Consider the following 27,908-nt stretch of genomic DNA (forward strand, 5'->3'; position numbering starts at 1 on the left):
AGCCTCCACTACCTAGTTGTCATCACCAAGTTGTCATCACATTCTAGTTTCATTTAGTCATAGGTAATTAACTTTGCACCAAAGTACAAGATCTCACCCTGCATTCCAGTAGCTTAAATGCCATTTGTTTTAGTCTAAGTATGCTTTAAAAACACATGCTAGCTTAGCTAGTATCGTTTGTTGGTTCACTCACAAATGAGGCAGTCTTGGGCAGTGGAACAGAAGACACGGCTTGGAATTAGAATATGTAGATTTTGAACCCAGTTCTGCTGACTCTCTAAGCCTTAGTTTCCAATGAGGATCAAATCAAATGAAAGTGCCTTATAAAGCTGTAGTGACCATAGAGAATATTCTATGGAATCCATCTCCTCAGACAACTCCCTAATTCTGTGCATGTATTTTGCAAGTAAAATTTACTTCTTAAAATAAATATTTCATGCATATATATTGTATGCAGCTGAGATGTACAAGTTTGGTTACACAGATTAGAAAAGAATATAGACTACAAAGCTGGAACAGTTCATGAGGAATTTGCAAATTCCTGATGTGTTTATTTCAAATTTTATTTCAGTTAGATCATGCTCTTTTTCATATTACTGGATCTTTCTTTGAATAAGCTGATCATTTAAAGTAAACGTGTTTAAAAAATGAAAAATTTGATTACAAGCCACAGGATTTTAAAGGATTTTGAGTAAAATGGCTTGAGAAATTTGGGCAAAATCATAGTTTGAAAACTTAGAATCAAAAAGGAAAATGAGTCAGAATATTAATTTTTTCCAGGTAACTTTACAATAAGCTAGATGACAAGATGATATTTTGTTCTTTACTGCTAACCTCTTCATTTATAAATTACTTCTTTAATTGCAAAATAAAATATTAAGATACTTGACATTTAGGTACATGCTGATACATAGTCATTAACAAAACTTAATTCTTAGTCTTGTATTTGGGACACCTATGGGAGAAGTGCATCCTTCAGGCTTAAATGGAATCAATCTCATTTATCATGGAGTTGTTTTGTTTGTTTTTAAGAATCCCTGTTTAAGAAAACGCAGATTTGCAACAAGTTGAGAATTAATTGACAAGTGTGGGTATACAATATGAGCATATGGGCTTTGTGACTTTGCTAAGACAAAGACTTCAGCTAGCTGTATTTCTGAAACAAATGAGATTCTAATTTCAAACATTTTTCAAATGCAAATCAGGCCCCCATGAATCATCTTGATGATTTTTTTAAGCATTAATGCGACAGAGTTAGTATTCCTCAAATGCTCCCCAAAGTCACCTCTTTGTTAGGGATATTCCTCTTCCTGATTATTTTTGAACCTGCCAAGGTAGTGTCTCACCTTCACACAGAGAATGATTGATCTCCGAATGACCTATTGTTATCTTAAACCAACCTCCTTTGGAAGCAACAAAGAAATAAAAATACAGTAGTGCATTGACATTTCCTGTCAGTGGAATAGACTTCTCTCACGCAGAAAAGCAGTTCTATCCATCTGTGGAAAAGTCCGCCTTTTGTTTTTCTCGGTGTTTATAGGTTACGTTTTTAAAAGTACTAGTGGAGCCTCTGTACAGTGGATTGGTTCCCTGAAAAAAAAAAGTTCCAATGAAAATATAAATGTTTTGTTATTATTTTTAATGTCTCTAAACAATTTAATGTTAGTTCAAATTGGAAGAATCAAGTTCAATTTTGGAGACCATTTGGGTAGTTTTGTATTCATCTGCTATTTTATGCTTCAGCAGTTTACAATTTACATGTCTTCACTCTTTTTTTAAAAAATGCAGAACCAGTTCTCTACGTGTGTTTTTAAAAATTGTACCCTTTTTGGAAGTGTACTAATTTGTGGAGAGAAAATAAGACTTTAATGTTTTGTTTATTGTGGTTTTCCTATCCCTGAGAAGAGTGGTTGCCTCCTCGTAGGCACTCGATATTTATCACATGAGCAGAATGAATGCTGGTGGAGGAACCAAAGTGAAATGTAGAGAACAGTGTCACACTGGCAGGCAGTGCTCAAAACTGAGCTACGTAGTACCTGCCTTCAAGAAATAATACTGTGCAAAATCACTCAAATGTAGCATCGTGGATGTTGAATGTTCTGATTGTAAAGATACTGCAGATGTTTAAGGTGATGGACATGCTAGCCACACAGATTTGGTCATTACACATATCAAGATATTATGCACATTTTGTGTCTCATAAACACGTACAATTATTATGTGTCAATCAAAATAAAATAGAGACCAAAAAAATTAAAAAGGAAATGTGTGGTTGGTGAGCATCATCAAACAGGTACACAAGTAATCTTGTGAAACCAAGATCAAGGCTCAGAGTGAGTAGTAACTAGCTGCTTTGGAGGAGAGCAAGAAGGACCCTTTGGACAGCTCACACCTGCTTCAGATAGCGAAAGAGCTGGTTAGCTTTACTATGTAAAGTAAGAGCAGTGCAAGAGTGTGGGCTCTGGGTTTTTGAAAGAGCAGAGGTCCCGAGGCAAGCTGGGCAAATGGCTTTGCCTTAGGCAGAGGAAAGGTTGTGTGTCAGTGCCTGGTGAGCTCAGCTGGGCTGTGGATATGTTTCCAGGTGCTAATGAGTGTGGTACTGTGGCCCCAGTTCTGTGCTCCTCTAGATGTTGTAGACAGGCATAAGGTGATGGGGAAGGGACAATTTCTCCTCTTCTGCTTTTCAGTTTTGGTCACACAGGCTTTGGCATCAGGCAGGTTGAGTTCAAACCCAGCTAGCTGCACAACATGAGCTTCCTTTAGCAGTTCCACCCTTATCTGTGAGGTTGCTCACAGAGTCCCTGTGTCCCCTGAGATGTAAAGGCCTGTAACACTGTGTCTGGCACACAGGAAATGCCCACTAAGTGTTTCTCATGTCATTTGTATTTATATTTTTCTTCACATGTGGGATGTCTTTCTCTTTTAGTTCTAGAAAGGGCAGGAAAATGTTTCTCCTAAGGCTTTTAGTGCTATTAGTATTTCCAAGCTCATTTCAGAGTCTGTCTGGAGTCCAACCTCCCCCAGTGACCTTCTGTTACGAGATTTTAACACTTTGCTCTTCTTAGCCCAAGAATTGTACTGATGATAGCAATTTGTCAACATACCATTCAATTTGTTTCCTCAGTACATTTGTTTCAGCATTCAGAACTGAAAAACATTTGCTGGAGTCTCCTGCTCACTGAGCTTAGATTTGCCATAGTGTCTTCATCATGAGTAGGTATCACACCTGCACCTGTTCATGTTGCCTAAAGCCAGTGGCCTGACCTCTGACAGAGTGACATGTTACCTCTGAATAGAGATTCTATCTGTACCATGACAGCAGGTGGAAAATTGTTCCTTGACTGGTGGTGGCTGGAGGCTGAAGAAATCAGCCTGGATAGATTGGAGGAAACTCAGCCCTGTTGCGATAAAAATGTAGGGGTTTGAGGGTAAAAGGCAGAATGATGTCACCTTAAATGTCTGGATGCATATGTGAAGTTTTGTCAAGAGACAACATGTTAATTGGTTCAAGAATACGAGTGGAATTGAAACAAATGAACGAAGGAGAGATGTCGTCTGTGGATGATGGGTAGAGCTGGTCCTGGAGGAAGAGAGGCTTAGGGAAGAGCGAAGATGTTAAATGAGGCAATCGGCTATGGGTAGGGCCAGCTTAGATATTTATAGGACCAGATACTTGTTAGCAGACCTGATGCAACATCCTGTCAAACACATTAAAATGCATTCCATATCCTTTATATGCATGGTGAAAGGGGGTGATGTGAGTTTCAATGAACAGGAGGGGACACATTGTCATTTAACAAAAATATATATTTCATTGAATGTTCCCTTTTGATCATGTAGTTTCTGTTCTGTGTTTTAAAGTGACTTCATTTAATGAAGTCTTCAATATTTAGCAGGGGTTGGGGATGGGACAGAACAGTTACAGGACCAAGGCATTGCTGATAGGATGATGGATAAAGCAAATTCTGGAAGGAGGCTAAGGTGGAGAGATGTAAACAGGAAAGAATAGCAAGTGCATGTTGCCATTGGGACTGTATGCAGAAGGGTGTTTCCTATCCTCATCTGATGATCAGACCTCACAAGAAAACTTTCAAATCAGATTTTGTTGGCAGGAGGAAGCATGGGATGTCCAAAAGTGCCCCCTGTAGTGCCAAGGGGGAGGCAAGTTCCTATGTAGGATTTGCAGCTGAGACACAGGCGCTCCCATGCTATTCTGGACAACTCTGTGATCAGCTGTTCAGACAAGGTCAGTTTTGCCCTAACTATCTGGGGGACCAGGTTAATCACACCCCAGGGGTCTACGGATGCTAATTTAGACCGTGGATTCGGTAAATGCAATGGTGCATTTTTCAAGCTTGAAAAAGTGATAATAGGAACATTCTCTGTCATGACCCACAGCTTCCTTAATGATTGCCTAACTGCCAAATGCAGACCTGATTTGCTTAGCACAGTACAAAATCAATCCACGACAGCAAGAAATGTCAGGCTGAACACTTTTTGCCTCAAGTTAATGACTTGTCATTCCAGAAAAAAAATGTCTAATCAAATATGAATTTAAATATCTTCCATTTGTGTTTTCATAAAGAATATGCAGAGGGAGGGGGTATTTCTTAAAGCAGAATATAAAGGTAGTCATTCCTTCCAGCCCTGATGGTCCCTAATGCCCTGGAAGTCCCTTGGGTTTTGAAGACCAAATTCATCTCTTGAGGAAGAGGTTTTAGATAAAAACTGAATTAAACAGAAGACTCCTAAATGTATGCACTGAGCAACATTTTTTCTCAGTCTGAAAAAAAATTATATTGGTGAAATTTGAACTGAATTATTTGAATTAAACCTCTTTTGCATCCAAGTGAATAATTATTACCCAGTCATTATCTAGTCAGGAACATCAAACATTTATTATGCAAAGAAACTCAATTTAACAAGAGAATAATATTTTTCATTTATGCTTTTATCTGTTTAATGCATGTTTTTGTCCCATTTTAGAAGAAGAATGAGCAAAAATTCAGCATTTGAATTTCAGTCATGTTCTACCTCCTGAGGGAGAACAATTCATGTTTTGGGGGAAATTAACTGTTAATTAAAATGTTATTTTAAAGATATTAATCATTTGTCAGCACTCCTGCCTTTGTAGGAGAACATTAAAATGTGCTGGTTGTTAGACATCACATAATTGCCCAAGTGCTTGTTTGTGGAACACCTACTTATTAATTCTAAGAGAGTCAACTGAAGATTGTGCTAAAAACAGCATTTAACAATTAGGGTTTATGCCCACCATGTACCCCATGTTTTGGAAACCCCTTTACTTTCTGAACTTCAGTTTCCCTGCCTTCATAATAGGAATACCAAGACCATTTCACAGAACTCAGGATACTTCATCTATTTGCTGTCATTGCTTTGCACCACCACAACCAGTTTTTAGCCTGGTGGCCTTCCGACTATTGCTAGGCAGTTGTTTGACAGCTGGCCGAAGTTAAAAATAACATCTCTGGCCATGGGATCAGGTGAAGTTACTGCCACACAATTTTGACCTCATTAGCACTATTTACCAAGTCACTGAGCTAGCCCGTCAGGCTACATTTCTTATGATTGGCAAAGGATCAGTTATATCCTCATGGGAAACCTGCAGCTTACTTTCCTAAAGACCTTTGCTTAATATGAAAAGCTAATACACACCACACACACACACACACACACACGAGGGAAGCTGTGTGACAAACCTCCATAAAGCTGTCACCCAGATTCAACAAGTACTAGGATTTCACCATACCTGTTTGAACTCTCTCTCCCTCCTACTGCATCTTTTGACTGAATTGTTTCAAAGCAAACCTTCAGCCTTCATTTATCCCATTCCTATATAATTCAGTATGCATCTCTAAAACATATGGGGTGTTTTCTATCAAAGTCATAACATCCTTGTCATTCCTACTCACACTAACCACACTTCATGCTTCATTGCTATTGTCTTAAAACCCAATGCATATTAATAGTTTTCCAGTTATCTCACAACTGCATTTTTGATGTTAGACTGAACAAATCAGGATCCAACCAAGATCTACCCAATACATTTGATGATTGGGTCTAAAGGCATTTTTAATGGGAAGATAAAATAGGTGAAAATCTTTCTTGGCCATTGTCCTATATCATATATATATATATATGTATGTGTATTTCAGACTATATATATATATTTCAGACTATATATATATAGTCTGAAATATACATACAAATGCACATATATATAGTCCAAATGCACATATATATAGTCTGAAATAGCTGCATTAAATAGAAACATTTCATCAAGATAAATATATCAAACAGAAAATCTCATTTGCTTTATGAATTAAAGATATCACTACAGATTTAGAGAAAAACCCATTAACACCAATTTATTGGGGCAGACAAACCTGCAGGAACACTATATCTGCCCATGTTTTCTCTAGTGATAACACTGTTTTTGGAATCAGCAATGCAAGATAATTGCTATTAGATAGCTGGGCAACCATTAGAGACACAGACATGAAATTAAAACCATGAAATTGCTTCTATGGGTCTCTAGAAATGTAATTATCTCTCCTGTGGAAAAGAAAGAGAAAACTGTTGTTCTGTTTTCTCTTTGCCTACTGAGAAGAGGAGACATTTAACAATTATATTTATTCAACATATATAGTTAAAGGTTAATGCTTTTTTCAAGAAGCTGTTTAAAATTTAGGTCATTGAGAAAACTGCCTGTTTTCTCAAACTTTTTTGTAATATTATATCAGTAACATGCATTTCTGCAGAAATTGGCATGAATTGTCATACTAGTCATGAGCCAATAGTTCACAGGCTAAAGCATACTGATTTAAGGAAGTGTTAGATACAGCACCTAAGTGTGATCATGTGGGATCCTTTGGTGGTAAGGAAGAAGTGAATGAAATATTTTTCTTTGATACTCCTAAGTAGCTACAGAATGAGTTTTGTGAGACCCTTCTGAGTGGTAGAAATTCTTGCTGCACTGATGGACAAATGTATGTCACCAATCTGGGCCCAGATTTCTGTTCTCCAAGCAGAACAGAAATGAAAGCTGCTGGGATTTTGGTGAACATGATAGAGAAAGAACCTAATATTTGAACTCTATTAGGTTAGAATAGAGCTGAGCCCTCGCCCTCTCCCTCGCACCAGGCTCTTTCTGCCTGGACGAGGAACAGCCCCCAGTGTTTATATACCGTTTGCCACTTGGCCTTTGATCGTTCTGCTTCAAATTTGGCAACTTCTTTACGATCATGAAATGACACCAAGAGCTTCCAAATGCACAGTAGGACAACACCGATGAGAAGGATCGCCAGGGAAACCCCCAACATGATCATGGGAATGTTGGGAGGTTTGGGACAATCTAAAGAAAGAAAAAAAAATTACATTAAAAAGGTAGTACAGTCAACATTTTGAAATAGGAAAGGCATTTCTCACTGGATTTTCATCCCTGCTTTTTCTGTAGAACAGATGACATGTTTTTGTCTTGCTGTATTAAAGACAAATGAGGTCTGGTCAGATAGCTTAACATCACTTCCCTTAAGATAAAGAAGGAATTCAGTTACTAGGGGTTGGTGGTTACATATTTGGTGACTAATTTTTAAAGAATTAGAACCTAAAAGAATGGCAATGAATGAACATAAAGTATCTAAGGATCATCAGAAGTGCTTTGGCTTAATTCCTAAGGTGATCTCTTCTGAGTTTATGACAGTATGTGTGTGGGTTGGATAGTAAGTTGGTTGGGTTGAACTAGGCTTCAATGCCCATTGACATGTACGAGAGCTAAATGGGATGTGGGATAGACTGAACAAGCTTGTGGTACATACTGGCATGCATGGGAACCAGGGTAGGGAGCAGGGCTGTTGGGGGTTATGGGGAGTCACCCCAGCTAGGCTGCAGCTCCCATTGGTTTGCGTGAGGACCGAGTGTGAAGTGGGTAGAATTGGGCTGGACTACAACACCCATTGGTTTGCGTGGAAGACAGGGCTGGAAACAGAACTGACCCAGCAATTGCAACCACCAGCATGTGCATAAGCTGATTGGGGCGACGGACTGTGCCAGACCCTGTACTGGCAAACTCACACAAGAATCAGGTTTGGGATCATCACAGATGAAGTTTCTTTGGAGATCCCTCCAACTGAACTGCTGATCTCAGAAGCCCAACCATAAAGAGACTATGTCAGACAGTGGATTCTGAATAGGTTTCATTGCGATTGGAATGGTGAGATTGGCAGCAATTCAGACCTGTTGAACTATCAAAACTGCTTGAGCAGGATCCTCAAAGCATGCCTCACATCAGGGACCTGGGATGGGTGAGAGGCTTGGTGGGGCTTTTCCCTTTGTTTCTCCCCTGACCCAAAAACAGGGGAAAAAATATTAGTGTGGAAACAATGGTATTACCCACTTTCCTGTAGCCCTTGATCCTTTGTACCCTAATCAACTAAGTAAGATTATTTTAAAAATAAATAAATTAAAAAGTGGTTTAAAAAAAGAAGAATATGTGTAGGTTTGGTGCCTATAGTTAATTTCTCAGGGATCTTCTTGAACCCTGAGCAATCCAGGAATTATATTAGAAACTATTCAAAAGAAACCCCACCTCCTGAAAAGTTTAGTATTCCCTTCTGATGTAGGTGTGCAAATTCTATCAGGCCCCATTTCCTCATTGGTTACCACAAAATTACCTTGAATATCCCGGTAATAGTAAGCTGAGATGTTCGTGCCTGTCAGGCCCACAGCTTCATGGCTCTTCCCAGCTTTCTGATTCAGCAGCTCTAATGTGAGGCTCTGTTGTGATTATTGAAGTGTTCCAAGTCATCCTATCTTTAGAAAGTTTGCAAAAGTAGATGTTCTGTTTGGTCTTTTCAACCTGAATAGTCTACACAATGTTCTTTTCTCTCTACTGGTAGTATGCATGTAATTGTGCCAGGATACATTATGTTCCCTCATTGACAGCAGAATAACTGATCATCCTTGCAGTACACCTAGGAGATGATGCATTTCTTAATGAAACATTATAATTAAGCTCTCCTCCAGACTTTCAAGGGGAAAAATGCCACAAAAATTATCATTAAATATTTGCATCTCTCAGCTAGAGATGAGGCAAAATTCATGGTATCTAGGGAGGAAATGAATCATGCTCAGCTTCCCCTAACTCTCACTGCTTCTATGTATCTAATAAGAAGGGTTATTTGCACAGGACAAGTGATGCTGGATTTATGATTAGAATGTGTGGCCCATCTGAATTTGAGTGGGACTAATGACCCCTTAATAGCATAATGCCAGGCTTCACAGACTTCTGTTTTTTGGCTAAAAAAACACATAAGGAGAATATGTAGAAATAAGAAAAGGAGCTAATGACACAGCTACTACACTGTGGAGATGTGAATACTGTTTCCTGGCATAGCAAATAAAGTATAGCTGCCTCTAATCGGTTAGTAACACTCCTGCAATGAAAGCAGCAGGCTTGTGTCAGTTAAGACTCAGATATACTGTTCTGCCACCCTCTTTGGCTAAGAAATATCTGGGATGGGCATAGCAGATGCCTGCCCAAAACAAGAGGAAGCTTACTAAGACCTTGCCATCAGGACATGAATGAAGAGGGCTCTCCAGTTGGAAATAAAGGAGGAACAGGCTGGACAGTGGGAATCATCCAGTTCTCAGGGAAATATTTTGGCTCAAATTCTAGCAGGTGTTACACAGTGATCTTCACTTGCATACTCTCTGTACTTTCTTGAGCTGACTCTGAATACACATTTTGAGGTGGGAGAAGAGGCTTGCTTCTGTCCCTTTGTGCAGTGTAACCCATCACGCCTGGGTGGGGCCTCACCTATTTCTAAGTATGACACATTGCATTGTGGTACAGCCTGGAAGTTCTACTGTGTGTGGCTTTGGAGTGCTTGGAATGTAACTTTTCCAAGTGAGGTTGAGCTCACACAGTAAATGTAAAACACACAGTATTCAGAAACTTGATTTGAAAAAAAAATAAGATGTATCATTACCTATTTGAAATATTGATTACATGCTGAAAAAAATAAAATTCATTTCTTCTATTTTCACTTTTTATGTGGTGACAAGAAAATTTGAAATGACATCTATGACTTGTGGAACAGTTCTACAGATCTAACGTTTTGTGCAGTCCAGGTATTTATCATGATAGTGTAGCCAGTGGGAGGCAGTATAGCACAGTGGTTCCAAGCCAGACTACCTAAGCCCGCTGTGGCACTTCTATCCTGGAAAACCTAGCAGAGGATTTAATGTCTCTGTGCATCATTGTCCTTACCTGTAAAATGAAAATAATGCTAGAATAACACCTGACAAATGGTATGAGTAAGGGCTCCATAAATGAGAGCTGTTATATCATCATTACGGTTACCCGCTTTATAACAAATGCACTCTTCCCCCTTCTGTATTCTTGTCACTCCAGGGCCTGGAGTTCCCTGGCTGGAGCCTTCTGGTACCCTGAGCTAGGGACGGCTCCGGGCCAACTTGCCTTGACTCGATGTGGCTTTTAGGCCCTTGAATTCTCCAAGAAGCTAGAAAGTAGATGAAAGACAGGATGCTTTGCCTGTGTCCACAAACATCCAGGTGGTGATTCTTCACCTGGCTCCTTTTCCAATTTGCCTGGAGCATGCTGGGACTCACCAACCTTCCCGCCTTCTCATTTTGCCTCTGTCAAGTCTCTGACTGGCTGCCTTGGAATTCTCTGGCCTTCAAGTTGTTAGAGGGAGAGGAACTGCTGATTTCCTGGGGACTAGTTCTATTCCCCAGGTGCTTGGAAGTGCCAGGCCTGCCCAGGAATCCTACTGTTGTGGAAGAAAAGGTGTCCTTGGAGCTGTAAGGTGGCTTCTGTTACAGCTCAGACAGGTCATTTCCCTGCTACAAAAGCATGGGAGTAAGCACACACCACAGCAAGAAAGCAGCAGGGCTCCTGGGTGTCAGCTCTAGAGTATGTTGCTGTGTGTGCCACTCATGAGATATGGAAGGGTTAAAGTAGTGAGAGGGCGTTTATCATCCAAAAGTACTTTTCACCAAAAGTAAAGTAAAACAAAATACGGGCAGATGGAAGCAAATCCAACCAACTAGACCCTGAGATTTAAAAAGGGCCTGTTCTGCAAACTTGCTTTTGTTGTTTAGAGCTCATTTTTCCAGCAGAGTCAATATTGTAAAGGATGAGGTGGTTTCTGAGTGTGTTTTCTAGATTGGCTTATAATTTTTGAAGCCTGCTTTGGGTTATCTTGGTATTGCTTTGTTGCCTTCAATTTTATACTCTTAAGTGATGCCAATTTGACACCCTTTATTTCAGACTCAGGACTTGATATTTGATAAGCACATTGACAAGCATACCAGCCACAGAGTCCATTCTTGCTGCAAAGGGAGAAGCACTTCAGCTTCAAGCTATTGGAAGAGAAGGGGGTTGCTGACAAGATCTGATGCAAGTGTCACCTGCACACATTGCTCAGGGAGGGACATGTCATTGGTGAGAGGAAATGGGAAGCACATAGGAGTTTCTGAGCACACAGGGCTGTTGGTACCCTCTTTGTCAAGGTTGCAAAGGGTAATTGTTGAACTTGCAGAGTCTTGGGCCACACATCAGGCCTGCCAAGTCAGGATTTGGCACACTTTAACAGGTTCCCCAGTGCATGTGTGATATGCACTAAAATTTTGGGAACTCCATAAAGATGCTGGCTCCCATACTTTCTTCTGTAACTAATGTGAATTTTTCTTTGAGGGTGCCCTAAGTCTCAAACTAATCCCACAAAGTGATGAGGATGAAAATCTACAGGGCAACTAGTCCTGACATCTTTTACAGATCCCACCCTTCCTTGCATGTCATTCCTGGTTCAGCATTATCATCTAAGAACCCATGACTGGAACTTACTCATTGCCACTTAGAAGTTCATCTTCTGATGACAGAGTAGTGATTCAGAGAGGGAAGTGTCTTCTGGAACATCAAGCAATGATTGAATGGCAGAACAGGATTTGAACTCAAGTCTGCCCAGTCCAACTTTATTTTTATTATTATTACTGTTTATTATTATTAGAAAGGCAGATCTACAGAGAGAAGGAGAGGTAGAAGTATCCTCAACGGCCAGAGCTGAGCCAGTCAGAAGTCAGGAACCCAGAGCTTCTTCCATGTCTCCAACATGGGTGCAGGTTCCCAAGGGGCCATCCTCCACTGTCTTTCCATGCCACAAGTAGGGAACTGAATGGGAAGTGGGGCAGCCAGCACATAAACTGGCACCCATATGGGATCCTGGTGCATATAAGGAAAGGATTTTGGCCACTAGGCAACTATGCTGGGCCACTTCAACTCTATTTTTAAAAACTGCTTTATTCTTCCCTGTTAAGTTGCCCAGAAGACACACCCATTGTGATTATGCTTCATTTAATCAGTTGGCCTTTCCTCAAATCATCAGCCCACTGTCAGGTCATGATTGGTGCAAATACCAGCTAGCTTTCGTCTGGTTTTAATAAGACATTTGGAACATAGCAAACCTTTTAATGGGTATCTTTCAATTCATAGAAAAGTAGAAAAACTTCCCATCAGAAGTTTGGGGATGTCTTTCCTGGCAAGTGACCCAGAGTAATGGGCTGATGGTGTTCTGTTCTACCTAGTGTCACTTGCCACTGACAGGCAAGGCAAGCTACCCACCTGTTTCATCGATGCTGTGAATGATGGATCTCCCCTCGTTATCTGTAGTTATTAGGAATGTAATAAGACACTCATTTTCTCCTTGCAGAGAGCAGGAAACAGAACTATCCTTTGAGAAATCTGTAGATAAAAGAGTCATTCATTAGGTTAAGTGAGATGCCAGGAGATTATTTTTACAGCAAAGGAGCATTGAGTTTTAATATGCAAATAAGAATCTTCATATTGTAGAATGGGAGTGGTAAAGCTTTTTCCTACCAGGTGGGAAGAACAATGCCAGATGTGGCCAGTCAGGCCTGACCATCAGTGTACTTCTCAACTGGATGTGTGCAGGATTTCAGCAGGATGAAAGGATCACCAGGCAGGTGCCCACTGCTGGCTCATGCCTGGACGGACCCTGACTGTGGTCATGAGGAGGTTGGTCATAGGTTCTTCACTGACTGCAATGGGAAAGATGTCCAAGCAGACATCTTTTTCTTCTGAGGGGCGGAAGCAGAGATCTTTGTGCTGCTGTACTCCTCCAAATGCCTCAAGAGCTGGGGTTGGGCCAGGCCAAAGCCAGTTGGCTATGGAAGTGGTAGAGATCCAACTACTGGAGCCATCACTTGCTGCTTCCCAGGATGTGAGTGACCAGGAAGCTGAAAAGGGAAGTAGAGTTGGAATTCCAACCCACGCATTCTGCTATGGGATCTGGGCATCCCAGCTACTGTCTGAAACAGAGACCAGTGCCTACCCCAAATGCTGCTCCTTTAAAATAGACATAGTCAGGATGCTGGTCATATATTGTCACAGCAGTAAACAAAATTGGTATCAGGAAGCTGAGATGGGGTGTTATTTAGCTCAGGGGCCAGCAGGATAAAGATAACACTCAGATTGAGAGGAATTCAGACTGACAGTCTGTCTATCATTCTGGAATGCTCCTTTCTTAATGAAAATAAAAATCACTTTTTTTCAAATATGTTTCAAATAAAATTTCTTGTCAAGCCTATTCAAGAAGTAGAAAATGAATGTCATGGCAAGAGTTGAAAACAAAGTAAAATGGCCAATCTGAGATGTCAGTACTATTTATCAGATATTCTGATATTCTAACAAATATTCTAATAAATATTTAGCTCCTATGCCAAAATGGTGTAGTGTTTTCCTACTTAAAACACAAACTTGCTTAACTGTTCTCTTATCTTTTAAGTTGTAGGCTTTTCAATGATACTGTTATAAACACTGTTTAAGCAGAATGAGGATTTTCTCTTAATGCAATTTAGAAGACATGATATGACCTGTCATTAGCATGTAGTGATAGGATAATGTGGCATGCAGGAATATTAAAACTGGGACTGACCCAGGTTAGCTTGGACATACTCTTCCACAATTTATAATCTCTTATCAACATGAAAATTTTTTTAAATGCCAGTAAAACAATCTATTTGAGTTTATATGACAAAAAAATCTAAATAATAACCTGTTTTAGGTGTAAAAATACCACAGTCATACTGAGATAGAAACATTAAATTATTGTTTGCTGTTGTCTTTGCATTTAATGTAGAAGCCTGTCTTATCCATGAGAAAATAGTAAAACATTTAGCACTATAAATAAGGCTTTAGATGATAGATTTAAGTGCTCAAGGTATTTTTAACTGCTAGAGGTATTGTTTTATGTGAGAATGTAAAGAAATCTAATCATTACTATTCTCATCTGGTCTTTCCCAGATGTCTACAACCATCCAAATGACCAGGAGCTTTGATCAAGTCGATTCTGGGGACACACCCCTAGATGTTCTCGTTTGAAAATCTGGCTGTTTGCATAGGAACTTGGACTTCTGGCCAACTGTTTAATGAGTATTTTTAATAAGGTGATTCCAATTAAGACGTTTGGGAATCTCTAGGCAGTATTTAATTAGTAAAATTTGTTATGTTATGGATGGGTTGCAAATGACATTGCGTATGTCATTGCAGTTTGGTCATTTTTAGATGGTCTTCATTATATTTCTTTCAGCCATACATTCCAATTAACTAGCATTCCTGAAGTTTAAGGGAATGTGGGTTTTTTTTTTATTGGAATGTTCCTTTCTCCCTCTCCACCATGATAGCCCAGGCCCACTTTGCTCCTCTTGAAAATACTTGGCAGAATACTTTGTTCTCAGGTAGAAAATATGTGGACAGCTTATCATACCCCTTTCAGTAATATTAATTTTGTGTTCTTATTCTCTTTTAAGCAGTGGCACCGAAGCAGAGGGAGGCGTACTTCATGTGGCTAGGATTATTTAAGTTTTAATGGAACTGCGAATATGATCTTTGAGTCACAACTGCTGTCTTGGTTTAATTACTTCCACACTCCTTTACATGACTATTATAGCTATAGCTGCAGCCTGTTTTGTGGTGTTTGAGCATTGAAATTGTATTATTGAATAGGCAATGGAAGTTTTGCATAATTAGCTCCTAAGACTTTCTTTTGTTGTTCATAAAAAAAAGGACCTTTCTTTTCTACCCTCCTGTGTGAGTGCTCACAGTACTGTTGTAGAATAAAACTCTGAAAATGAGATCCCAGGCGGTCTGTAAAATCATACTTAAAGAAGAAAAGCAAGAGCAGAGGGCAAGGAGGTGGAGTCTGGGAAGGAACAGGAAAGACGCAGGAAATAACTCAGTTGTATCAGGACAACCACGTGCTTTAAGACAACTCACATCAGTTAGAAAGAAAACAGATTTTCCCAGGGATTAAAAAAAATTCTCTGACCAATCACATTGGGAATCCCTTCTTTACTGTAATTCCTCCTCTGGCCTTTCCTGGTGATTTGCAATGCACATTTAATCTGGTGCCCAAGACAAACCAACCAGAAAACAAAAAAACTTTGTTTCCCATTTCCAACGTATATAGGACCATGTGTACATTTTTCCATTTAATGCTTTTCCATTTAATGAAGTTTCATGGAACAAAATTTGAATAATGAGGCTTTGAGTACATAATGTCAGGGTAGATTAAAAGTAACTCTTTCAGGACCAAGCACAGTAATGTATTGGCTAAATCCTTGCTGCCTTGCACCTGCCGGCATCCCATATGGGTGCCAATTCTAATCCCGGCTGCTCTGCTTCCCAGTCAGCTACTTCCTGTGGCCTGGGAAAGCAGTAGAAGACAGCATAAACGCTTGATACCCTCTACCCGTCTCAGAGACCTGGAAGAAGCTCCAGGCTCCTGACTTTGGATTGACTCAGCTCTACCCATCTTGGCCACTTGGGGAGTGAATCAGTGGATGGAAGATCTTTCTCTCTGTCTCTCCCATTTTTTGCCTCTCCACTTTCTGCAAATCTGACTTTCCTATAAGAAATAAACAAATCTTTAAAAAGGTATTTATTTCCTTAAAACAAAAATAAGAAGAGTATACTACAGGTGCTGAGATTTGCCCACAGCAAAACTGACAGTTTACCTTCCTCCCACAGTCTTATAAGACCTTGGGGATGTACAACAATGATGTACTCATTTCAGGGTGGTCTGATCCATTACAGAGGTGGGTGAATAACTTGAAACATATACAAAGGCTCATTAGAAAGGTGTTTGTAAAAGTCACAGTCTAACATATGCGTATTTTTACACAATAACATCAGTCTTTTAAATGCCACTTACCTAGTATCCCTTGAAATCCGAACATTTATGATATACTTAGAAAATTGTGAATTTAATATAGTAACTGCCATCATGATTGACATATTTCTGAGGTTTTCCCCTATTTTGCTCAGCACATTAGAGGTCCCATGTTGCTAAGGAATTGGGTTCTAGTCATTTATAAAGGTGTTTTTTGTTTGTTTGTTTGTTTGTTTTTTTGCTATTTTTACTCATTTCTCAGAAATCAGTGGTAAATATACTCACTGTTTGCTGTGAAGTGAGCCTAGAAAGATATGCTGAGACTTTGGACTATTTACTAACGTGGGCCACTTCACTTAGCACCTTAGTGCACCTTACTTTCCATGGTAAGGAACACACCATCTCAGCCCTTTTACTGTTATTTGGCAGGTTTATTTTTGGTCACCAGAAATGTATGGATGAGATGTTTTATGTCACTAGTCATGTCTGCTTATAGTAATCCCACTGAGCACAGTTTTGAAACCAGGTCAACAATTTTCACACAACTACAAATGTTATTAACTTACTCCATTCTGGGAAGGATTTAATTTCCATATTCTAATTTCCAGCTAGTCAGGTATATAGTCTACAGCATCATAAATTATTATCTTGATAATTTCACCTCACTTGCAATATGTCTTGTTTACATCTCTGCAGCACATGAGTAGTAATTCCACATGAACAGCTTGACAAAGCAGAGCTTGAAATGATCGCATGCCAAATTACCCCAGAGTGTCCCTTTAGGAAGAGTTAGCCTTCTTTTTTTGTGTGTTTCAAAGTTCATAAGTCATTTTCTAGATGATCTTTCCATCTAAAACATAGTCAGAATATTTGAGATGAAATTTGATCATTAGGAAGAGTTTGATTTTAAGTAATTAAATTTACTATAATAGATGAAAGCCAGCACAGAGTTTGCTGAGCAGCTAACATAATTGGCCCTTATATTTTGAGAGTAAGGCAATAGGAAGTCAGGAGGGGCACGTAAGGCCTCACCGGGGAGGTCAGGAGTGAACATATATGGAGCAAAATGGCCACTGATCAGAAACAGTCCAGTATCAGGCAGTTACTATCAGTAACACCATCTTACAGCCGGTTTTATCTTATCTTTAAGGCAATCAGATGTTAGGATGATTTCCAGTTTGAGGTCAAACATATAGCCATGTCTTCAATTTCTCCATTTCTATTTTGGGTGATAGAGCATTCTGGAATCCTCTGCAGTGGTATTTGTTAAGCAGAATGAACTTGTCAACAGAGCTGTAACCAAATGGAATTGCTATGACTAAATTGCTTGTATGTCAAGCTATCAAGGTTTTAGCCTCATAGAAGGCAGTGACTCAAGAAACCAAAAAAAGAATGTGAGGCAGCTAATGCGTTAGTGCGTATGCGCTGGACCTATTGAGAAGCCCTTAATTCAAAGAGTTTCTGTCCCTTGAGAACCATGGGAGGGAAATGAGAACCATTTAAGACAAAGAGGACCTTTTTCTTCACTGATGGTTGCACCTGCCAGTTTGCATTTGTCCACACATTCTTCTTGGCTCTGGCCATCTGCAGACAAGTGGCATTCAAGGCAGCTCCTGTGGACAATAGGTAACAATTGGTCAGGTCAGGCTTGTGGAAAATTGCTAGAATATTGCTTTACTATTGCAGTAGCAGTTCGTACTAATAGGAGTGTTTCATACACAGCACTGTCTTTTGTTCCTTTCAAAAAGGCAGTTGAATGATATTTGGACATTGACTTTCTGAATTCCACTCAATAATCGATGTTCTTGTGCCGGCCTAGATAATAACTACTGTGCTTACTTATCTTTAGTGATTGCTTCTGATTGGTTAAGCCACAATAAGTATTTAGTTTTTGATATTTGATTTAGCTATTCTTTGATTTTATTTTTCCCTAGCAAGAACTTATATTCCTGAAATACAATTAAAGACTAGGAGAAGCTTTGAATTTCTTAACAGAAATTGTCTATATAGTGACAAGAATGCCACAAATGATTAATGCTTTTCCAAGTGATAGGCAAATGAAATATAATCATTTTAAAATTTTGCTTTTGAATAAGTTGAAACCTTGATGGGGGTATTTCCAAAAGCTGCAGATTGGGACCTGGATTCTCTTGTCTGCAAGCATCTTTTATTAAGATTGCTTCTTATATAGAAAGGGTTTCAATTCTGAGAACATGTTGTAGAATACAGCAGAGTAAAATTGAGACTCTGAATTAATCTCAAGCTGAGAATCCCTTGCCAAGTAGACTGTGGAGTAACTTGAAACAGGAAGCTTGGCTTACTACAGGTGGGTGCATGACAATTGCACTCTCTTCCGCTGCCATGGAAACACATTCCTCTCCGTGCTGGGGACACTCCACCATGCCTTGCCCAGTCTCAGCTCCCACTGCCCCTCCTTGGCTAACCTTCTCTTGCTGTTGGGCCTGTGAGTCCTCTTACAACAGAAACCCCAGAATTCCACTACAGAAGGCTCAGGAGGGAAATAGAGGTTTCCCTTACAGGTGACCTTTGCATTGCAAGTAGAGTACATTTGTATAGATAGGTCTTTATCTGGAGTAGCTTTGCAGGGGTTTGATGGAGAATATGGAAGCCCTCAAATAGCCATTCCTTTTGGGCATCTCACTGATGCCTGCAGCAGCTTGTTTGACAGCCCTGTCTTGGAAAGTGTAGCTCCGTTGTATTTTCCATATGCCATATTCTATTGCCAGCCTAGATATCACTGTAAATACTTTTGTAAGCCTATCTTTCTCACCAGGCTCTTAGCACCTATAAAGGCAGGAATGATATCCATTTCAGTCTTTTCTGCATATCCATAGGTCTAACCTGATTCTTGGCATACAGTAGGAAGCTACTACCAGTTTAATCAATGAAAGAATAGCCTAGTCTCAAAATGAGTATAAACACCAAGGAGGTCTCTCTACCTCATTTCCAAATCCAACTACTTTGCTAATTTCATGTCTTGTAAATCTGATTTAAGATTGAGCCATGTTTACAAAGAAGAGGAAATAAATGATAGAAACATTTTAAAGGATATTTTACATCAGAATCTATGTTAATCATTCCAATCTTGTTCCAAGGCTCTTCCTGGCATATGTCCTACTTAGGGGCAATGACAGACATTTTGGCACCTGAATGATGAATAACCAGTGAGTGAAAAATTGAGCTTCTCACTCTGTTTACATCAGCAATGCAAATGTCACCATTTTGGAGTTAATAAAAATAGGAAGTACATATTTGCTACCTAGTAGATTCGTCACAGCCATGATCCAGCACAGCTGCTTTGAGGATTTGTTCCCTGTGATCTACACCCCCCCCCCATTTCTATAAAGACATTAGCAGCCAACCACAGAAATCATTTTCTTACTGGAAAACAAGACCATATGAGGTTTTGTTGTTGTTGTTGTCTGCTTTAAAAGCAAATAGACACAAAGAAAGTTGCCAAAGAGTGGGGGTGACTGAGAGGAGGGAAAGGGCTGGGGGCTAAGATGGTCTTCCTGCCACTGTCCTCCCTGCTGTCTGTGGAAAGCGGTGACTCTGTAAGGTCAGTCTATAAAGAAGAAGGCAGCTTGTCTGCTTTCCCTGAAAAGGTTACTGGCTGGTGAGGGAGGGTCATCAGTTTCCCTCCAGGACATTCCTTCTGTGTAGCTAGTGTTGTAACCCAGAGGCCATCTGATGTTATCAGTGTGGGACACAGCACCAATGTCTCCAAGCCAGTGTCCCAGAGAAAGGAGGCATCTGGGTGATGTGGGGGGTGATCAGCACTGAGCAAGAGGCAGCAGGAGAGCCTGGTGTTCCGGGCTGAGGAGCACAGGGGCCATGCAGTTTGTGTGTTTTGGTGGATGCTGAGAACCCAAACTCCATACAGGCCGTCTGCAGTGTAAGTTTACAAGATAACATTCTGACTTTGATCACCGTGAACCCTGTCTGCAAAGGAATCTGAAGACAGTACAGATATTACCGTTTTGAGTTACAGGGGTCACCGCAGGTTGGACACCTCTCACAGGTGGGGCCTGAGGCTCCAGGGTTGGTGCAGACACACTTGCCGCAGACGCAGTCCCCTCGCCCACTGCAGAGCACTCCGTCTTCAGCGACACACGACTCTGTGTGTGTGGTACAGTTGCAGTACTCGCCCGTCCAGCCGCTGCGGCACACGCACTCACCACACTCGCAGTCGCCATTATCTGCAAAACATTAAGCCCTGGATCCTTTAAGGCCAGAACCACTTAAAGATGTGTATGTTGTGTGCGTGGGTGTGAGTGCGTGTGTATGAGTGTGTGTGTCTAGGATCCTGTCTCTGTCTTTACCACCAAAAAGGCTAAAGGAAAAATGAGCAAAAAGTCTTAATTGGGGTGGGGAGTGTAGATATATTTTTATTGAATGTGTTTTGTTGATTTTATTTACTGACCTGGTCTCTTAATGGAAGATCCACATATTACCTGCTCTATCAAATAGAATTTATGACCGGCTCAGATGGTAAAAGGCAGTAAACCCATAATAGCCACTCTGTGTGTCTATGTGCAGCCATATGCATATATGAAAGGCTTGTTTAAAGTGTAGGAAAATTAGAATTAAGAGATATATCTCTTTTGTTTGAAAAATTTAGAAATGCATCCATTGCTTTTTCCATAATGTGCGGTTTTTGAATTTTTGGAGGATGTCTTTTATGAATGGGTTTCAAAAATTTTTGCACTAAAATAAAGTTATCTATGGATTCCATTTTCCCATAACCTGTTTGAAGTACCCTTGTATATGTAATTGTTCTTGAACTTTTAATGGAGCTGTCACTGGACAGATCCCGTCCTTCTGTGTCACTCAAGATAAGCATTCATCTATGAGACAGAGGGAGTGAAAGGTGCTTCACTTCATTGTAGTCAGATGAAGTAATCCGTGAGTTTCCCAAGTTTGCCTCACCAGGAATGATGTCCCCACAGACTTGTGGTGAGTGTTCTACAAATTCATTATGCAACAAACTTTAACTGAGCATATACTACCTGCCAAAATTTGTTTTAATCATGGGTATATTACATTTAACAAGACAAGGTCACTGAGTTGATAATTTAGTGTAAGTGTCAGGCCAACATATACTACCACTGAACTAAGACATGTAGGATAGTGTGAAAAGGGCTATATGCACAGAGAAAGAATGCATGAAGTAGACTGGAGATCTGAGGATGTTTCTAGAGAAATGAGGCACTTGAGATGAATTTATAAGATAAATATAAAGGGTAAATAACAAAAGCAAGGTCTCATGCATTTCAGGCAGAGAATAAAAGTTTAGATACGTGATGGCAGTGTGAGCTTACGTGACCTGTTTAATAACCCTGATAGTTTCATAGGGCTGGTTCCTTCCTCTGGGAAGGGCCCTGGCAGGGGATGAAGGAAAAGTTAACAAAAGTAGAAATCAGATTATGAAAAGGCTTATTGGTTGAAGTAGGACTTTTTATCTGAATAGTTATGGGATTTTAACTAAGGGAGAGGTGTGAACAGATAGATGCATTTTTAGGGATATCCTGGCATCAGCAGAGAGGGTTGAATGGAAGACAAGACAGCCAGTCAGGAGGCTCCTGCAGCAGCAGAAACCAGAAGATATGACACTGAACTATACAAGCACCCATGGGAGTGGAGCAGAAGGAAATACAATTTGGTGTTGGCATGCTCAGGCCATGGGTGTGACTGGTGCCAGAGGCAGAGTTTATGAAGAGAGAGGCAGAGATGGGATTCTCAACTGGGCAGCTAGCGGATGGCATGGTTTCTCACTGACGCAGAATTGAAGGTAGCACATGGTCACTATTATAATCTCCAGACCCAATCTAGACTAGAGCTCAGCTGTTGAAATGAGCAGACGGAAGAAGGGGAGGAAAAACAGCTTTGGGAGAAGAAGCTAAGTTCACTTGTGGCTTTGTTTTGGAAGGGTCCGTGGGATATCTTGGTGGTTGATGAAGACATGTATGCCTGAAGCTGTGGGTTTCAGAGTCATCAGAGAAAGATGTCATGGATCAGGCCATTTAGGAAAAATATGCACAGTGAGAAATTTCTGGAGAGCATCAGTATTTAAAGCATGGTAGTATGATTAGACATTTAGCAGGCAGCTAAGATGCCCACATCTTATACAGTAGTCTCTAGGTTTGGTTCCTGGCTCTGGCTCCAACTTCCTAGCAGTGCAGATCTTGAGAGGCTCATGAACATGGGTTCCTGCCATCCACATGGGAAACCTGGATTTTGTTGTTAGCTGCAGTCCTGGCTCAGCCTAGTGGTTGCAGAACTGGACGCTTAAACCAGAGGACAGGATCTCTCTTTCATAAAACAAACAGTAACTAAATAATAGCAAAAAATATGTGAACAAGGAAAAGGGTTCTTACAAGACCAGCTGAGAGCTTGAAGGAGAATTGGAATGATGATGCTGACGGCTAGGGAAGAGACAGACTGAAAAAAGGAGGCACATGGGTCTTGTGCTGTGTTAGAGTGGGCAGAGCTGCTGTTTTCAAGGCCAGCATCCCATATGGGTACCAGTTCATGTCTTGGCTGATCCACTTTTGGTCCAGTTCCTTGCTAATGGCCTGGGAAAATCAGCAGATGTCCCAACTGCTTGGACCCCTGCTACCTACGTGAGAGATCTGAATGAAGCTCCTGGCTCCTAACTTTAGGATGGCTCAGATCTGGCCACTTGCAGCCCTCTGGGAAGGAACTGGCAAATGGAAAATATTCTCTCTCTCTTCCTGCCTCCCTGCCTTTCTGTTACTCTTCTAAATAAATAAATACATATTAAAACATACAAAAACAGGGCTTGGCAGCGTGGCCTAGTGGCTAAGGTCCTCGCCTTGATCCCATATGGCCGCTGGTTCTAATCCCGGCAGCTCAACTTCCTCTCTATCTCTCCTCCTCTCAGTATATCTGACTTTGTAATAAAAATAAAATAAATCTTTAAAAAAAAAACATACAAAAACAACAAACAAAAATCCAGGAGGCAAGACACTTGTTGCAGACAAGTATCTTGTCTAATTTCAAAGGGCACATTTTCTATCTTATCACCTAATGTCATACAAAACATTCTGAAATTGTTAACTGTTTAAGATAATGTACTTGTGCATTCTTTTTATCCTAATTTTTGGATGTCTTCCCTTCCCAAAATACTGAAATAGGCACTTGATATTCTGAACAAACCACATTTATTTACAAACTCTGGTAATTGTTATTTTTCTTCAGAAGAAAAAAATGTGCTTTTAAGCATTCTGCCTCTCAGAATTTGTTCTTCCAGAACAATTTAGGATTAATCAAGATGCTATATGAATTCAACAATGTTTGTAACTGTACCTGGTTGTAAGTAAATACTGCATATGTGGCGGTTATTAGACTTACTTTCAAAACTTACCCAGTGGGAAGAATTTGTAAATAAAATTATCCATTAAAATTCCTACTGTTTTGCTGAAAACAAAGCAGAAGTAAAAATAATCACAAATGAGGCAGGTTTCCATTTGGAGGAGACATTGCTGAGTTCATCGTTGAAGGAAGATTCTAGATTTTCTCTTGTCATTGGTGGTCTAATTACTGATTACTTTCCTGTGTTCATGAGTGAACCTTATTGGGCTTGGGCTGGGAGAGTGCTTGGCCCAATCCTCTGATTGGTTTAAAAAAATCATAGGACACAGCAGATAATCACAAAGAATTTGAAGTTGAATTTTAATTACTTCTGGTATGTGTCTTAGAGCAATAAAATTGAAACCCATGCATAGTTTTTTCTTTTTATAATATGTATTTTCCATTAGTATTTTGAAAACCCTATTATATACATGGATTTCAGGGAGGTTATTGTTTGCACCAAAACAAGCTTATTTTAAAGTTCCATTTTCCACCAACTGTTTGAGGCATGTGTGCGTGCACTAAAAAGACATGCTTAGCTAATGAAAGAAGAATGAAGTTTATCTGGATTCATCAAGACACATTCCAACTGCTTTTCAGAACCTGTGCCATTCATAACTGAACTAATTGATTCAAAGTCAAGAATAATGAAGGCATTTGGGCCAAAGCCATTAATTTAGCTTTTATATATAGGCAATCTTCTAAGATGGTGTCTTTTTTTTCCTTCCCTAGCAAAGGAGAAACTTTTATGACCTAAGCTTCTATATTATAGTCTATTTGGAGGTTTTAATATAATTTATAAATATTTTTAAATGAACATTTCCAAATGTTTTGTGAATGCCCCAGTTTGTAATTGCCTGTCAGAATTACTTGGAAGAAATTTAGAAACTCTCCTTGTAGAGTAGAGAGGGACCATATATGGCCCATGTATTGAAGGACTCCTTTTTCAGAATAGAGAAATCTTCCTCTTTGCTGGCCTTCCAGAACCATTAACATGATTACAAAAGTGGCCAGTTGATGTCTTCAAGCAATCAATTATCTGACACACCTGTTCACACAGCAGCAAAACCTTGTTGGTTTCATGTAAAGGCAAGATGATAACCAAATAGCAAGAAAAGATTTACCCAACTCTTTAGAAGGATGGATCTCTCCGGGATGCATTTGACAATAGCTGTAAGTGCCTAATGGCAGGAAATTTCTTCTCTAATGTCATTTGCCTGTTAGAGCTTCCAGGCTCCTTGAATCAAAATATAAGACATTAATGGAATTTGGGCAAGGAAAAAACAAAATCAATGGAGCCCTATATTTTTGAGTACTTACAGGTGGATGAAAGAAATGGTATGAAGAAGAACACTGTGATAACAGACCTTCAGAAAAGTGGCCTATGCTGTCTGCTGGTTTTAAAAAAAGTGAGATCCACACAAGTTATAAAGCAGTAGCCTAGTTAGCCCTGCTGCTGAAAACAGTAACTGCAGCAGAACATGGTGTCCACAATGGCAGGCAGTTTTCATCGCTGTCCTAAGCCGAAAGCTAGGCATATGGTAGGTCCCCATAACTATATGTTGAATCTCAATAATTGTACTTTCTTTTCCTGTAACTTTAGAGAAATGGTTCCTCATTATAACACAATATTGTTTTCTGGTACTGCTAAGAAACAGAACAAAGCTTTGGGGAGACAGTATGATTGAGGATCATAAAGCATCCCACAGTAAGGAAGAAATTGGTCGAGTGAAGTTTGAGAGTCCAGCTGAAGAAATCATTGTGGTTTCCAAATGGAATTCCTTAGCAATCACTGCAACTGATTCAAAGAAAGGCTCTATTGTTAGACCTTCCTAACTACAATGCACGGACTAACTTATCTCTTTTTAAATTTATATTTTTCTTTCATGGCATGAAATAGAGTGAAAGGCTGCCAGGAAATACCTTGCTGCTAAACACAGTTTAGCAACTTACGCGCCTTAGATTGGTTTCATCTAAGATTTAAAGGGTGAAATTTAGATGGTGTTAATAACACTCTTTTGTTATTGGATTCCACTTATGTTTTCTTAGAAACTTGTGCTAGAAATGCATGGTGGGACTTTGCCACATAGATTTTTCCTGTAGTGTGGGGGTGGCTGTAGCTGGCCATAGCTGACCTCTGTTTGGGTCCTGTTTGCATTAGGAGAGAGGAGGGGTATGTCTCCATTGAGACACGCCCTACTTTTGTTGGTCTTTTGCTGGGCACAGGGTAGGCAGGGAAGCAGATTTTACTCAGAACAACCCACACCTTGACCACTGCAACAGCAGTAGTAAAGAAATCAGAGAGGACCTGGTGATTTTCAAAAGGCTGGCAGTTCTTTAAGGTTCTGCCTCTCACATCTTTCTTTTCGGAAAATGACTCTTTCATATACTCCTGATGTTGATTTAGAAACTTGACTCACTTAGTTTTTCTGTAGAGATAATGGCTTTCTGCGTTTGAAGATCTGTTTGCTTCCATACTGTGAAAAACTGACATGTTAGAGCTTCAATTCAACAGTCAGTGAATATTTCAATCGTAGCAACAATGTCTATCAATTATAAGTGGGAAGTTGGGCCCGGCGGCGTGGCCTAGCGGCTAAAGTCCTCGCCTTGAACACCCCGGGATCCCATATGGGCGCCGGTTCTAATCCTACAGGCCCAGTTTCCCATCCAGCTCCCTGCTTGTGGCCTGGGAAAGCAGTCGAGGACGGCCCAAAGATTTGGGACCCTGCACCCGTGTGGGAGACCTGGAAGAGGTTCCTGGTTCCCAGCATCGGATTGGTGCACACCGGCCCGTTGTGGCTCACTTGGGGAGTGAAACATCGGATGGAAGATCTTCCTCTCTGTCTCTCCTCCTCTCTGTATATCCGGCTTTCCAATAGTAATAAATCTTTAAAAAAAAAAAAAAAGTGGGAAGTAGGGTTGATGCAGTGTGTGAAATTATTCTCTCTATGGTAATAATTTAAGTGTTAATATGCATATAATATTTGCTTTAATAGACCGTGCATAAATATATCATGTATATACCAGAATGATGGTACATCATGCTATATGTAACATGAGGATGCTTCAGAAAGTTAAAGAAACTGTGTTAAAAGAAACTAAAAATTTGTTGCTAAAACATTTTTGATTTAATGTTTCCATGTGCTTTTTGAAGTTTCCTCTTATATCCTTGAACTATAGTGGCTTTACATCTACCAGGAATTTTAACACATAAATATTCCTATTTTTAGGTCTTCTCAAATTTCTCAAGAAGCACCAGGTAGATTTTCATCTCCTCCTTCACATCTGTCCTCACTTTCTTAGACCCCGTGCATAGTCTAGGATCTGGCACAGTGAAGAGTCAAGGTCCTCAAGGCTGTGCTCCATGTTGGCCTTGGCAGTATGTGTGTTTAGCAGCCTAGCTGTTGGGTATTTCTAAAGTAATGGGCTTTTAAGGATTGGGACAGAGCCAGGAGCTTGATCCAGAAAAGTGTGGGTTCACATCCCAGGCATTTTGACTGAGTCTGGGGTTTCATTGCCATCTTTTGGCTAACCACAAATTCAGTAGGCAGAGATTCCACCCAGAGTAAATGGTAAGGCTGGGGGGGGGGGGGAAGATTCAAGAAGTCTCAACCTAAACATGAAGTCATTCAGTTGAGTAGCACACATTTGCTGAATAGCTCCTGTGCCCAGGAAGCTGTGTAGCCCGTGTCTGATATGGACTGAGAGCATTGCCTACCTCCACAAAGCAGTCCTCTGTGTCTCACGCAGGAGAAATTGTCACACTGACAGTACGGCCCGTAAATACTTCCGTAGGGAGAGAGGTGGCAGACGCACTGGCCGCAGTAGCAGTCACCCCTGCCGCTGCATGAGGGAAGATCAGGGGCCTCCTTGCAGGAATCCGTGCTCAGCACATCCTCGCCACACTCACAGTGAGGACCCATGTGGCCTGGGTGGCAGGCACACACTCCACACTGGAAGGAGCCATTGCCATTGTGACATTTGGAGCTGTTTACTTCCACTTCTTGCTCACAGTCGCAGTTGCACTGGGGACTGACCAGGATATCCAGGGTGTCTCCCAGGCCCACAGGTTTTATGATAATGTGCTGGTTTCTCTTCTCACAGTTTGTTACACTTACAGACACATTGAATGATGCCTGCAAGAAAACATAACAAATGCACCTGTTTCCTCCAGCCAACAAGAGGCAGGAGAGACCAAAGCTGCAAGGCAATCTGCTCTGCAAAAAAAAGTTCTTAGGAGATCTGTGAAATTCATGAAAGAACCCAAAACTTCAGTGAGCT

At 40.4% G+C, this 27,908-nt stretch overlaps 1 protein-coding gene across 1 annotated transcript in view; it reads right to left on the bottom strand.

The window, feature by feature from the left end:
* Positions 1–1,015: 1,015 nt before the first annotated feature.
* ITGB6 (integrin subunit beta 6) overlaps positions 1,016–27,908 on the bottom strand; it is a 131,125-nt gene continuing 104,232 nt past the window's right edge. The window contains exons 14-19 of the mRNA XM_004577134.4: positions 27,346–27,763; positions 20,230–20,452; positions 17,748–17,845; positions 12,665–12,784; positions 7,209–7,375; positions 1,016–1,590 (exon numbers count right to left, since the gene is read on the bottom strand). Of these exons, the coding sequence (XP_004577191.2) occupies positions 1,492–1,590; positions 7,209–7,375; positions 12,665–12,784; positions 17,748–17,845; positions 20,230–20,452; positions 27,346–27,763 (1,125 nt within the window). The 3' untranslated portion in view covers positions 1,016–1,491. The remainder of the gene's footprint in view (positions 1,591–7,208; positions 7,376–12,664; positions 12,785–17,747; positions 17,846–20,229; positions 20,453–27,345; positions 27,764–27,908) is intronic.

The sequence above is a fragment of the Ochotona princeps genome, chromosome 5, assembly GCF_030435755.1.
Source record: "Ochotona princeps isolate mOchPri1 chromosome 5, mOchPri1.hap1, whole genome shotgun sequence".
NCBI classification, from domain to species: domain Eukaryota; kingdom Metazoa; phylum Chordata; class Mammalia; order Lagomorpha; family Ochotonidae; genus Ochotona; species Ochotona princeps.